The sequence below is a fragment of the Takifugu flavidus genome, chromosome 5 (assembly GCF_003711565.1).
Source record: "Takifugu flavidus isolate HTHZ2018 chromosome 5, ASM371156v2, whole genome shotgun sequence".
NCBI lineage: Eukaryota > Metazoa > Chordata > Actinopteri > Tetraodontiformes > Tetraodontidae > Takifugu > Takifugu flavidus.
The window spans coordinates 17,911,812-17,925,586 of NC_079524.1; the positions used below are offsets into that span (position 1 = coordinate 17,911,812).

General features: G+C 53.8%; 4 protein-coding genes across 5 annotated transcripts in view; 2 read left to right on the plus strand and 2 right to left on the minus strand.

The window, feature by feature from the left end:
* Window positions 1-236: 236 nt before the first annotated feature.
* On the minus strand, window positions 237-1,873 carry lsm1 (LSM1, U6 small nuclear RNA associated). The gene is made up of 4 exons (XM_057031751.1): window positions 1,710-1,873; window positions 1,553-1,621; window positions 1,327-1,442; window positions 237-930 (listed from the first exon to the last, which is right to left on the minus strand). Exons 1-4 carry the CDS (start codon window positions 1,753-1,755, stop codon window positions 760-762), a joined length of 402 nt encoding a protein of 133 aa, XP_056887731.1. The 5' UTR covers window positions 1,756-1,873; the 3' UTR covers window positions 237-759.
* A 372-nt stretch (window positions 1,874-2,245) lies between these two features.
* bag4 (BCL2 associated athanogene 4) lies at window positions 2,246-5,157 on the plus strand. The gene is made up of 5 exons (XM_057031738.1): window positions 2,246-2,532; window positions 2,974-3,093; window positions 3,183-3,395; window positions 3,576-3,827; window positions 3,980-5,157. Exons 1-5 carry the CDS (start codon window positions 2,530-2,532, stop codon window positions 4,421-4,423), a joined length of 1,032 nt encoding a protein of 343 aa, XP_056887718.1. The 5' UTR covers window positions 2,246-2,529; the 3' UTR covers window positions 4,424-5,157.
* Window positions 5,158-5,409: 252 nt separating this feature from the next.
* Window positions 5,410-9,029, plus strand: LOC130525233 (dual specificity protein phosphatase 26-like). Its single transcript, XM_057031748.1, has 4 exons — window positions 5,410-5,740; window positions 7,502-7,713; window positions 7,779-8,047; window positions 8,657-9,029. The coding sequence occupies exons 1-3, from the start codon at window positions 5,562-5,564 to the stop codon at window positions 7,970-7,972; spliced, it is 585 nt and encodes a 194-aa protein (XP_056887728.1). The 5' UTR covers window positions 5,410-5,561; the 3' UTR covers window positions 7,973-8,047; window positions 8,657-9,029.
* A 969-nt stretch (window positions 9,030-9,998) lies between these two features.
* Window positions 9,999-13,775, minus strand: part of abca2 (ATP-binding cassette, sub-family A (ABC1), member 2) — a 34,085-nt gene continuing 30,308 nt past the window's right edge. Inside the window, exons 41-50 of one of the 2 annotated variants that reach the window (XM_057031697.1) lie at window positions 13,525-13,703; window positions 12,882-13,023; window positions 12,688-12,813; window positions 12,506-12,514; window positions 12,222-12,325; window positions 12,042-12,134; window positions 11,817-11,919; window positions 11,602-11,739; window positions 11,322-11,531; window positions 9,999-10,815 (exon numbers count right to left, since the gene is read on the minus strand). In XM_057031697.1, coding sequence (XP_056887677.1) covers window positions 10,780-10,815; window positions 11,322-11,531; window positions 11,602-11,739; window positions 11,817-11,919; window positions 12,042-12,134; window positions 12,222-12,325; window positions 12,506-12,514; window positions 12,688-12,813; window positions 12,882-13,023; window positions 13,525-13,703 — 1,140 coding nt within the window. In that variant the 3' untranslated portion in view covers window positions 9,999-10,779. Of the gene's footprint in view, window positions 10,816-11,321; window positions 11,532-11,601; window positions 11,740-11,816; window positions 11,920-12,041; window positions 12,135-12,221; window positions 12,326-12,505; window positions 12,515-12,593; window positions 12,603-12,687; window positions 12,814-12,881; window positions 13,024-13,524; window positions 13,704-13,775 lie in introns of both variants that reach the window. The other variant, XM_057031696.1, reaches the window with a different exon arrangement.

The window sequence follows — 13,775 nt, forward strand, 5'->3', positions numbered from 1 at the left end:
CTCATGTCCATGTTGTCTTCTCCAGGACAGCTGACGTAAGGATGAGCGACCTTTATTTTGAAATCGGCCGGACGGTTTTTGTGCCGTTAGAAGTGATGGGACGCGTTTCTGGAAACATCTATGAAAGTCAGCTGCAGCCAGATGCTGAACATTTGGAGCAAGTGTTCGTTCCAGACAGACTGGTTATTGACCGAGGACGGCGGTGATCCAGGAGACTGGAAGAACCAAAGATCACACCCATGCTTCTCTGTTTATTCCAGACAGTTCTAAAAGGAGCCATTAAACATGAACATTTATCAATACTGGCTGGTTTTCCTCAGCCTTTAGTTCACCGTGGGTCCTGGCAGCAGTCACCAGGAGAAGGGCTGGACTACCGACCAGACAACATTCCCCTTTAAACATCCCATAATTCGTGTGGAGCGGGCGGGCAGCCCCCCGCCTGCAGGACCCCTGACAGGCTGGTGAAGGGCCAGAGAGTCTTGAAAGCAAGTTACATCATGAAAAAATAAATTCTTTAATGGATTTAACAGGTGGCCAGCTGACGTCCAACAAATGCATAATAATAAAACCAAAGGAGAATTCAAAGTGCTTCTATCACATAATTACCGCCACGCTCGTTAGCCTAATTTACCATCATGATCCTCAAGACTTCCCAATCATCGTCATGAAACTCTACAGAAGAGTGCAGCCGTCCACGCGTCCCCCAAAACTCAAAGGTTCTCAGTCTTCTACACTCAAAGCCCAGCTGCTGAAAACAAGTTAATATTCGTCTAAGTTGTCCGCTTTGGGCATGGACAGGCCTCGGTCCTTCAGGGCCTGCAGCTTCACCTTCTCCGTCTCCTGTTTGGCCTGCTGCTCCAGCCGCTGCTCCTCCAGGATCTCCTCGATGGAGACCTGCTGCAGGAAGGCGTCGCACGGCTTGTCCAGGTCCTGCAGGGACAGCAGCCGTCTGAATGTGGCGCTCACGCACGGAGGGGGAGGTCTGATCAGCAGGAGACACTTACAAACCGTCTGAAAAGGTCTGCTCAAGCTTCGTTAGGCTAAATTAAATTAAGAACATTGTGTCACCCACTAAAGGCTGAACCTCACAGCCTTTCCAATAATATTGATTTCATAGCTTATGAATCATAACTGATAATGTTTGCCGTCTTGGCTGGGTCGTCCTAGTCTCCATCAACTTCCCAGACAAATAAGCATGATAATAACGGCATTAGAGTAATAACCACATGAATAGTCGTGACGATAATAGCGGTGTGTCGAGAACATTCCAAAGGTGTCACATGTAAGGACAATACGCCTGCATGCGTGTGCGTGTGTCCCACTCACGATCTCTCCCAGCAGAACCACATTCTCCCCCCTCACGATGAATATTCCTCTCGGGATGTCTCCAAACTTCTTCCCCACGTGGATCCGCTCGACCGTCTGGTGGAACACCAGGTTGGCTGGAGGACAAAAGGCGGAGAACGAGTCCAAGACGTTAGGAGCCGGGCTTGGCAGCACCGGCGCCTCCCCGGGACTTTAATCTGTCTGAAAGCATGCAGAGGAGTCCTACCGAACTGATCAATGCTCCTGAGGTAGCCGATCAATGTTCTGCCATCTCGGAGCAACACCAGGTGCTTCTCTGAGGGACCAAACCAACAGACGCACACGGTTATTAATGCACCACACGGGGCCAAGACTTCCCCCTCCGACGCCGGGCGGACTCTTACTGTCAATGTCGTCGATGAGGCTCGCTGTCCCTGGGACGTAGTTCATGTTGCGCGGCTCGTGGTTTGCTAATTATCGTATCTAATTAAACGTTCGCCATGAATTTTTCAAAACATGACTCCTTCCTCAGAGCACCGGAAGTTGTTTTATACATAGCCGGTGAACTTCCGGTAAGCCTTTAACTCCTCGAGTACCATTATCCAAGTTAGAAAATCTATTTTGTACGATTATAATATTCAATTTAACAGTAATTTTAAAAATAAATCTTACAATATGCACGTTTTTATAAAATGTAACAGCTTTGACAATAAACTGACAGTATGACTCCGAGTTACATCCAAGATCGTGTATGCATTGAAGATGACAGAGCCGTAACGATGTCAGCCTTTAGATGGTCTACGGTTTACTTCGTTTTGGAATTAAATAATTTCATTTACACTTTACTATTAAGCTTCTAAACAGAACTCGGGTGGTGAGCCTTACCGCATCATGACTTTATAAAGTGCATAATCTGTGCCAGAGTGAGAGCTCTGTATGCTCATAAATAAAGTGACGGCGAGGGAACTCTGAACCGTGTCATGCAATCATTTCCTGAGCAACAACGGAACTCTTCTAAATACAATACGCAACGCGGTTGATTTTTTTTTTTTAAAAAAAAAGCTATTTCCGGGCTTGAACCTGCGAAGAAAACCGAAAGTCTGATTTATATTTTAACAGCGTCGCCTGGCAAAGCTGCGTGGCCGTTGCGTGATAACAAGTAATGCAGTCAAATCGGAAATCTTGCTAGCCTGAAGCAACAGAACGGAAAACATCGGCGAAAATATGGTGAGCTAATACTAATTCACAGTACACATTCTGTGGGTGTTCTGCAGTGTTTATTAGAGCACAGTTTGTTAGTCCAGGTGGCTCGTTGAGGACGGTTTACCATGCTAGTTGGGGGGCTAGCGGCATTATGTAATAGTTAGCACCGTGGAGCGAGTTGGGATATTCGAGTATGTGACCTTTTCCTGATGTAAATATACTGAAACCGACGCAACTGTGTATGCGGAGAATCTGCACGTCCCATTTTTCATTAGTTTCGTTGTATCAGCCTGTTTCGCTTGAATAACTAATTATGAATCGTTGCCCTGTTGACTCAGAGCTGGGATTGCGGATGTGACGTCAGAAGGGTAACCCCACGTGATCACGCCATTCGTGCTCCTACACGTTGTTGGAGGGGCTTCTTTAGCTAACGCTGCTAAATGACTGACTGTCTTGTAATTGCAGGATGCTCCCCAGTATCCAGGCTACCCGTCCCAGTACTGGTATCCCCAGTCCCATTCCACAGGACACTATGCCAGCAACTACCCCCCTGGGTCAGATGTTCCGCCTCAGTACAGTCCACAGGTACAGCTCATTACGTAGCATAAGTAGGTGTAAATCCTGCTGGATGTAATCCGGCCCATTTCAGTAAATCCCCGTGGTGACCTGTGCAGGTGATGTCCGGGGCTTATCCCAACGCCGTCTACAGCCCGCTGCAGAGCCACTACCCAGCCACCGCCTTCCACCCATCCAACCCTTTTTACTGTGCGGACCCCCAGCGACCGTCCTCGGCTCCTTTCCCTAACCAGGGCTGCCCAGCAGAGCAGGGCGGTGGGCCCCCCCCACACTCCCAGCATCATCACTACTCTGCTCCTCACTGCCAAGGGGTCAGTTTTCGTCAACGCTTGACACGTGCTTGGACGGGCGCCGTTCCAGGGCGGTTTAGTTTAGAAGGTTGTGAGGTTTGGAATCAACCAAACCTCATTTTCAGAGGAAAAGCAGACGGTCGTTGGTAATGACGACAACAGAGGAACGTTGTGAACTTTCTTCCCCTTCTCTCCTCTCAGGGTTCTGGATACTCTTCTGGACCCTACCCACAGTACAGTGAAGGCAGCCCAGCCCCCCCCTACCCCACTGGCCAGCCACTTCCCCCCAGCTCACAGGCCGACACATGGACACACACGGGGGGCTCTTATGGTCCCCCACAGCAGCAGTGGCAGCCTGGACAGCCATCTCCACAGAACCACTATGTCCGTCCGTCCCACCCTCCAGCATGGCCCGGGACAGGAACCGGCGCCCCACCACCCTACCAACCCAAGGTATGGAGGGCTAATCCTGATAGTGGGCGGGGCCAGCTCAGTCTGGCGGGGGCTGGGCTGAAGCGGAGGGTTCAGGGTCCCATCACCGGTGCATGATGAAGCTGGTTCTGAACCCAGTACAAGCGTCACACCTTTGGTTTGTGTCACTACAGGAGCAGAAGCACCAGGGTGCACCACAGGTGGGGGGCAAACCCAGGGCGGCCCCTTCCTCTCTCCCCACCATGCCCGCTGACATCAGCTCTCCTCCTCAACTGTACAACAGAAGCAGGAGGGGGGGGTCCGATCCTTCACCAGCCGAGTCTCTGCCGTCCCCGGCTCGGGCTCCAGCTCCCGCTCATACTGGACCACAGCCCCTGGGCCTAGCCAGAGTCCAGGAGGTCATGTCCCGGGTGCTGCTGCTGCAGGAAGACGTGGACGAGTTTGTGGGCAAAAAGACAGACAAGAGCTATCGATGTCTGGAGGAACTGCTGACCAAAGAGCTGCTGGTGTTGGACTCTGTGGAGACCAGGGGGCAGGAGATCGTCCGGCAAGCTCGGAAGGAGGCCGTCCAGCGGATCCAGGCCATCCTGGATCTGCTGGAGAAGAAAGCGTTCTGAGCTGGACTCACTTGTGGATTTAGCTTGTACGTGTAGGTGTTTTGTTTTTTTGTTTTTCTTCTTCAAGATCTTCCACGGACACGGTGAGGATCCTTCCCAATCACGTAAAAGCAAAAGAGGAGGAGGACGTAGGACAAGGTGGAGCGACCCAACAGGCTGGCTGAAGGAGGGTGGGACCAGAGGTTCCCTCCACCTCCAGCCTCTCCAGGATGGCTGGCTGAAGGAGGGTGGGACCAGAGGTTCCTTCACCTCCAGCCTCTCCAGGATGGCTGGCTGAAGGAGGGTGGGACCAGAGGTTCCTTCACCTCCAGCCTCTCCAGGATGGCTGGCTGAAGGAGGGTGGGACCAGAGGTTCCTTCACCTCCAGCCTCTCCAGGATGGCTGGCTGAAGGAGGGTGGGACCAGAGGTTCCTTCTCCTCCAGCCTCTCCAGGATGGCTGGCTGAAGGAGGGTGGGACCACTTATGCACTGACAGGTCCTCCCCACCACCCTGAGGCAGAGCAGGTAGCAGATGTGAGAAGCTCTGCACAGGTTCCTGTCCTGGAGAGGACCAGCTGCTGGCTCCACCTTGCTTGTTGACTTCAGAACTCAATGTCCTTCACCTGCTGTCCATTTCCTTGTGTAGAGAACTCTGTATTTCCTTCAGTAGCTGGTTGTGTTTTGGTTTAGACGATGATTCAGGGGTACCTTTGTATGATTGAAATAAAGGGCACAAGCTTTGCATGTTCAAAAGAGTTGAGCTTCCTATCACGTCTGGGCCGTTCCAGGGTCGTTCCAGGTCGATCCTGAAGTGAGTCCATGAAATGTTATATTTCAGCACCTAAAGTGACCCCCCCCCTCACAGATCCTCCATATTTGTGTCTGTGGATGCTGGTACATATAAATAGAGGTTTAATTCTTAAGATGAATAAATAAAGTTGACAACATTGGCCACCTGTTGGACAGCTCTGGGGTCTTAAAATAGGGAGCTATTCTGATCCAGCCTGAGGCCCACAGGCTGGATTTAATTCAAGGCTCAGTCTGCCCACTTGGCCCAGTGGGGACGGGAGCTGAACCAGCAGCTGAATTTTCCTGGACTGGAAAAGGGATAAAAGTTCCATCAGAAGGCCGGAAACACCCCTGAGATCTGAGGAAAACCATGTCTTATGTATCCAAACTTCCTCCATCCTGGAACGACGGCCCAGCTCGTCGGAGAGTGGAGATGGATCTGAGCTCGCCGGCTCTGGCGGTGTCGGCGCTGGAACGACTGTTGTTGACCGGAAAGGGCATCAGCAGCCATGCGGATGAGGTGTGGCCGCGGCTCTACGTCGGAGACCAGTGAGTGAAACAGCTGGAGCCCCAGACCGGAGCCCTAGACCGGAGCCGCAGGCTGGAGCCCCGGCTTACAGCCCTAGACCGGAGCCCCAGACTGGAGCCCCAGGCCGGAGCCCCAGACCGGAGCCCCAGACTGGAGCCCCAGACCGGAGCACCAGGCTGGAGGCCCAGACCGGAGCCCCAGACCGGAGCACCAGGCTGGAGGCCCAGACCGGAGCCCCAGACCGGAGCACCAGGCTGGAGGCCCAGACCGGAGCCCCAGACCGGAGCACCAGGCTGGAGGCCCAGACCGGAGCCCCAGACTGGAGCACCAGGCCGGAGCCCCAGACTGGAGGCCCAGGCTGGAGCCCCAGACCGGAGGCCCAGGCCGGAACCCCAGGCCGGAGCCCCAGGCTGGAGCCCCAGGCCGGAGCCCCAGACTGGAGCCCCAGACTGGAGCCCCAGGCTGTAGCCCCAGGCTGGAGCCCCAGGCCGGAGCCCCAGGCCAGAGCCCCAGGCCGGAGCCCCAGACTGGAGGCCCAGAAGGGAGGCCCAGACTGGAGGCTACTTCCATCCAGAATGTGTAATGGAACCTTTCAGGGTGGTGCTGGTCCATGTTAGTATATCTGTCAGGTTCAGCCCTTCAGAGGCAGCGCTGGAAGCACCGAATATTCCCCTTCACGCATGCACAGTTCAAGTATTAATACCAACAACGTCACCGGTCACCTCTGGATGAATGGAGAAGACTTGTGGTCTCGGTCCAGAATCATTTCCTAGCTGACAGCTAAAGCTAACGCTGTTGTCAGTAGTTCTAGGAGTGTCCATCATCCGGGGGCTGGGATGGCGAGCTCTGGGTGGGAGCGCCCATCATCCAGGGGCTGGGATGGCGAGCTCTGTCGTAGACGGCGCAGTGTTTCAGGGCTGCCGTGAACTACTGCTGTTGGGGTGCGTGAGCAGGTCCTGCCCAGTGGATTCACGATTACAGGTGTCACTTCAGTCAAGTGATGTCAAGGAGCTGCCACTGTACCAGGAGCTGCCACTGTACCAGGAGCTGCCACAGTACCAGGAGTTGCCACAGTACCAGGAGCTGCCACTGTACCAGGAGCTGCCACAGTACCAGGAGTTGCCACAGTACGAGGAGCTGCCATTGTACCAGGAGCTGCCACTCTACCAGGAGTTGCCACAGTACCAGGAGCTGCCACAGTACGAGGAGCTGCCACTGTACCAGGAGCTGCCACAGTACCAGGAGCAGCCACTGTACCAGGAGCTGCCACAGTACCAGGAGCAGCCACTGTACCAGGAGCAGCCACTGTACCAGGAGTTGCCACTGTACCAGGAGTTGCCACTGTACCAGGAGCTGCCACTCTACCAGGAGCAGCCACAGTACCAGGAGCTGCCACAGTACCAGGAGCTGCCACTGTACCAGGAGCTGCCACAGTACCAGGAGTTGCCACTGTACCAGGAGCTGCCACTCTACCAGGAGCAGCCACTCTACCAGGAGCTGCCACTCTACCAGGAGCAGCCGCAGTACCATGAAGGACTACCCGAGCTCTCTGTCCATCATGAGCCTGGCGTGACCCCAAGACATGTTGTCCTTCAGGTCATCCAGAGGTCACAGGTCACGTTGTTGGTCACACGCATGAAGAGGGAGATTCAGAGCTGAAACTCCGTCTCTGGCTGCACGACTGTGGTTACATTCGTAACTTTTCCTCGTCCACGTGTGTTAAAGTTTTACTCTACATTGATTTGATCTGCTCACCAAGAACCTCGAGGTGATGTTTGCAGACAGAGCGCGGAACAGGGTGCAGGTTTATCCCTGCAGGGATTCACTCACGTGCTGAATGCAGCCGAGGGTGAAGGCGGAGGGCGGCCTCGCGTATACGAGGGCCTGCGAATTATCTACATGGGTATCCAGGCTCGGGATTCCTGTCACTTTGACCTGAGCGTCAGCTTCCAGGCCGCCGCTGACTTCATCCACCGGGCTCTCAGCAGAGGAGGTGAGACAGGCAAAATGAAGGTGAGAGAAAGTCAACGCCGCTCTTACATGTCACATGACCCTCAGGAAAGGTGCTGGTGCACTGTCATGTGGGCGTGAGCCGGTCTGCCACCCTGGTTCTGGCCTACCTGATGCTGAAGCAGCACCTGACCCTGGTGGAGGCTATCTGTGCAGTCAAGGAGAACCGGGGGATTCATCCCAACCGAGGATTCCTCCGACAGCTCATCGGGCTGGAGAAGCAGTTAAAGGGTTCCAACTGAGCAGCACCCGGTCCACAGGTCCACCAGAACCAGAACCACACTGTTGTCTCAGCGCTGTGCCCCACAAAGGGCGAGGTAGGGGACACCAACCCAGCACCACCCAAAAACTGTCCGTCCATCCATCCATCCATCCATCCATCCGTCCATCCATCCATCCATCCATCCATCCATCCATCCACCCACTCATCCATCCATCCATCCATCCATCCACCCACTCATCCATCCACCCATCAATCCACCCACTCATCCATCCACCCACTCATCCATCCACCCATCCATCCACCCTTTCACTCATCCATCCACCCACACTCTCACTCATCCACCCACCCTCTCACCCTCTCACTCATCCACCCACCCTCTCACTCACTCATCCATCCATCCACCCGCTCACTCATCCATCCACCCTCTCACTCACTCAGCCAGCCACCCACCCTCTCACGCACTCATCCATCCATCCACCCTCTCACTCATCCATCCACCCTCTCACCCATCCATCCACCCTCTCACTCATCCATCCATCCACCCTCTCACTCATCCATCCATCCACCCACACTCTCACTCATCCATCCACCCTCTCACTCACTCATCCATCCATTCACCCTCTCACTCATCCATCCATCCACCCTCTCACTCATCCATCCATCCACCCTCTCACTCATCCATTCACCCTCTCATTCTTTCCAGTGTCCTGACTGGAGGTGCTGTAGACTCGACCTTCTCATCCAAACATCCCAGAACCTCTGCCAGCCTTTCTGGACTCCGGTTGTTCCAGGTTCCTGGACCACTTTGGTCTGGGTCCTGTTCTGGGCCCCTTCTGGAGGACCTCCAACATTCACCAGTGTTCATGATCACAGCTCCAGAATATTGTCTTCATCTCTTCTGTTGTGTTGTTGTGACCGTTCCTCCAGAGGGGTCTGGTGCTCCAGCCCACCCCCCTGCTGGATCACATACAAGAGAGAACAGGAAGTTTGTAGAGGACCATGTGTGAGTTGAGGGAACTGTACCTAAGCCAAGCTTTGGTGTGGGGGACGAGGACATTAAACGCACCTGCTCAGTGTCTGTGTCTTTCTGGGCTTTTCTCCACCTCCCAGGTAAAGGGAGGCATCAGAACCTGGACTAGAGTTGTGTGGGTTTGTCTCATGCGGAGCTCAGGGGAGCCCAGGGGGGCATCTGTGGTGAGGGGGGGCAGACGTGTCCGTTGGGTCGTTACTGTCCAGCCTGGAAGCTCCTCATGCTGGAGGAAGAGGAACAGCTGCTCTGAAGGGGATTCCCAGAGGTTCCCACAGACGGGCCCCCAGACCCTCGTCCTCCACCAGTTGGGTCTTCACCCTGGAACCCTTTATATGGGTCTTCTGACCTGCAGAACCTTTGGAGAGCTCTTTTATTGATTCTCCCTGAGAAAGACATCTCCAGAACATTTGAGGGAACAATAAACAATCTCAACAAGAGAGAAAGAATAATTCAAACCGTTTCTAAATTTGTCTCCTCAATTCGTGATTGTAATGGAGGACTTTAGGTATCACCAGAGAAGGCTGATGGAGAGCACAGGGCTGTGGTGACCCCTGAGGGAACCACAGAGGGAACAGCCAGACTCTTCCTGATCAGGATCGACCAGGGAGGCGGACGTGGGAGACGCCAGCGGCTCATTTAGCGCCTGCTTTGATGTCCGCTCATCCCGTCAAAGCCGACCTTCTCGTCGGTGTTTTGGGGAGATGTTCTCCTGGTCCTGAGCTGCTGCCACAAGATCCTACTACCCTGTCAGGGCTTCTGCTCCAAAGATTAAAGCATCTTCTGATCAAAGCGGATTTGAGAGTTAGCACTTCCTCTGCCAGGATGACCTTGTCTTCTAACAGTCCACCTTCAGGTTGTGGCTTTGAGGGTCCAGAAGTCGGCTGGCCCCTAGCATCGGCCGGCTCAGGTCTGGAGGTGCACGCGAGGGAGCAGCCGAACCAGCAGGGTTCAGGCTGTTTCTGGTTTCATTTGAGTAGAAAAGAGCCAAGCAGAGACAGAGCCAGACAATTCCCCGTGGAGGAAACGGTGAGACAGGATTTATTTGCTGACAGCACATTTTGCAACTCTACAAAACCAGTTGGAACACATGCTAACGTCCAGTCCCAGAAACCAGCATGCTTCTGTCAAGCTAGGTCTCCTGCACACATGTGGCGTAGCCTGGTTAGTAAGACCGAGTTGGAGGTTCTAGAAGCTAGGTTTAGTCTTTAGTATCACAGTGATGTAGTGCGGTGTCCACGTTCACACAGACGGAATGCTCCACACCTTACCTGGGAATCTCCTACTAGCATGGTCAGATCCAGTGTGGAGCACAACCGCGTGTTGGGACTACAGGAGAGCGTTGAGGATAGTGCAGACCAGCCCGGCTCATAAAGGGAGGCACCGTTTGGACAACAACATGCCGTGAACATTCTCTTCAGGTGTCCATATTTGACAGACCCGTTTGGTTAAATCGTCCGTTAGTGCAAATCAACAAGCTTAAGTCAGAGGTTCTGTTAAAGTAGTCGAGTGTTCCGGTGACCGGTCCATCACCACAACACGCTCCAGGGTCCAGACTCTCAGCGCACCCGGTCGGCTGGCGAGAATATGCTAGGTTCTCCACAAAGACAAACATGGAGACATTCAAAGACAAGAAGAAATGGTCCCGCTGGACCGCCGGTGTCTGGATGATCCGCCCTAAAGCAAGGGGTCCCTCCTGGGATGCTGCTCCACTTGTGAGTAGAGTCCTCCTCACAGCTCCGCCAGCAGCTCCCTCCTCCCTTCGGACTGGCTGGATTTGTCCTCGTCTCCTCCCCTGATCAGCAGAGAGTGTCTGGGTTGAAGGAGAGTTGGACCTGATGTGATAGAGAAAGGAGAATCAGCAGGTTTCGCTTCTGTCTGGAACCATACGTATGATGACGTCCTGATGAGTCCCGGAGCTTCTGGCTTTGGTGTTCAGGTTCCTGTGGACCCTTTGGAGCCTGAGCCGCCAGAGCTGCTCTGTCTCAGCTTCTGTTCAACCTTCACCAGCTGCCTCCAGTAAAACGTTGCTTCAAAAAGTGCTCCCAAGGGCCCAAGGCAACAGGAAGGTTCCCAAGAGCCAGTGGGACCAAACATGTACGGACCCTAGCGCATGGAGTCGGGTTTGGATGGATCGGTTCCTGTCAAATCCACCTTGGAGGTGTCAGGAGGCAAAAGTAGAAAGAGCTGAGCGATGCTTCCTGAATACTCCACGTGTGACTGATCATGGAACTCTGTTGGTTCCTAACGAACATGCTGGAGGCTCGGGTGTTGGCGGACACCCTGGATAAAAGCCCGGTAGCACCAGGGGGCAGCTGTGGACCAGTTGTGATGCTCTCACCCGTTCCTCCTCGAAGCTGATGAGGCCTTCGTCATCGTCGCTCTCCAGCTCCTCTGGAGCCTCGCTGATCAGAGCGCTGAGCTCTGTGGGCACCTGCCGAGACTTCAGCATGCTGACGAGGCGCTGCAGGGGGGCCGGACGACCCCCTGGGGGCGGGGCCTCTTGCTGCTCCAGGTTGTCGCTCTGTTTCTTAGCAAAGTTAACAAAAACCTACGAAGACAAAGAGGCGTGACTGCAGAAATGTGCTGTGGTCCTCGTTGATCTCCTCGCTGTGACTCACGTTGTCCAGCGTGGTCTGACTGACAGAGTAGTCCTCTATGGCCAGCACCTCCAACACCTGCTCCATCTTACTGAAGACCTGGGCCAGGGAGATGCGCTCCGACTTCAGCTGGTACTGGACCTTGGTGTGGTGACGCTCCTACAAACAGCAGATTGATGCATTGATTGGTTGAAGCTTCTGCTTGATGCGGTGCTGGTGCAGAGCTACACGGGTACCTTCAGCACAGCCTCAGGAAAGTTCCTGTTGAAGAATCCAACGACGTCCTTCACACTGGAGCTGCTCTTTGTTCTCACTGTGATCATGTAGCCGTCCCCAAATCTAGATGACAGAGCAGCAGGTGTCACACCACCCTCATCAGACCAGCTCCGGTCTGATGAGGGTGAGCACTGAACCTCCTCATGTGCTCCTGGCTGAGGGACATGGGAACACATCTCCTGTACCTGTTCTTGAGGTGCTGGATGCTGCCCAGACACTTGAACCTGCCGTTGACCATGATCCCCAGTCTGGTGCACAGGGCTTCACACTCCTCCATGCTAGGGAAACACCAGGAGACCACTGCAGATGTCAGCGTCCACGAGGAGGACATGCCAACGTCAAGTCTGTCAGTTTAAAGTCCTCACCTGTGTGATGTCAGCACCACAGAGCGCCCGGTCTTGATTATGTCCAAGATCAAATTCCAGAGGAATCTCCGAGCTTTTGGATCCATCCCAGTGGTGGGTTCATCCTGCACAAGATAGTCCACAAGATAAAAGAGTCCAGGAGCTGCAGGAGCTGGAAGTTACTGAGATGCACCTCAGCTAAGAAGGATACCACTGCTCAAAGGTGCAACCTGCCGCGGCACAAACTGAAACCTTTGGAGCAAACATCATGTCTGACATCTCCACTTGTGCTCATCATGTCTCACCAGGAAGATGAGGGAGGGGTACCCGATGAGAGCTATGGTTAGGGTTAGGGTTAGGGCTAGGGTTAGGGCTCATCTCTCCATGTCTCACCAGGAAGATGAGGGAGGGGTACCCGATGAGAGCTATGGTTAGGGTTAGGGTTAGGGCTAGGGTTAGGGCTCACTTTCCATGTCTCACCAGGAAGGAGGGAGGGGTACCCGATGAGAGCTATGGCAGTAGAGAGCTTGCGTTTGTTTCCCCCGCTGTAGGTGCCAGCAGGCTTGTCTGCGTACTTGGACAGTTCCAACTTCTCCAACGCCCACTGCACCACCTGAGAGCGGAGAGAGTAGAGTCCGTAACCATGGCAACGACCAGGACCAGGACACAAGACCCACTCACCCTCTGCTGATCCTTCCAGGGAATCCCACGAAGCCTGGTGTAGAGCTGCAGATGCTCTGTGGCCGTCAGGTCGTCAAACAGAGCGTCAAACTGAGGACAGTAGCCTATACTCTGCTGCACATGAAGCAGGTCCTTCAAGATGCTTCAGGGAGAGGGACGAGGAGGAGGAGTGGGGAGAAGAGAGGAGAAGAGGAAGAGCGATAACGATAATTTACTTGAATGAAACACCAATCAATAAACCAAACATTACTCAATGTCTAACCCTAACCCTCTATCCTTAACCCCAACCCTCTAACCCTAACCCTCTATCCTTAACCCCTAACCCTCTAACCCTAACCCTTAACCCCTAACCCTCTAACCCTAACCCTCTATCCTTAAACCCTAACCCTCTAACCTAACCCTCTATCCTTAAACCCTAACCCTAACCCTCTAACCCTAAACCTCTAACCCTAACCCTCTATCCTTACCCCTAACCCTCTAACCCTAAACCTCTATCCTTAACCCTAACCCCCTAACCCTAACCCTAACCCCCTAACCCTAACCCCCTAACCTTAACCCCTAACCCTCTAACCCTAACCCTAACCCTCTAACCCTAACCCTCTAACCCTAACCTAAAATTTAAGGATCCGGTCCAGGTTCTGACCTGCTTCCATTGATGAAGGCTTCTCCTCCGGTGGTGCACTCATCACCTGTCAGCATTTTGAAGGTGGTGGTCTTCCCAGCTCCATTTACACCCAGCAGTCCAAAACACTCCCCGGGCCTGACCCCCAGGCACAGCCGGTCCACGGCCAGGATACGACCCATCTTTCTGGATTTATACACCTGATGGACACAGGTGACATTATTCCCTGCGTCAATCCCCCCCAGAACCAACCATGCATGACTGAAGTCCAA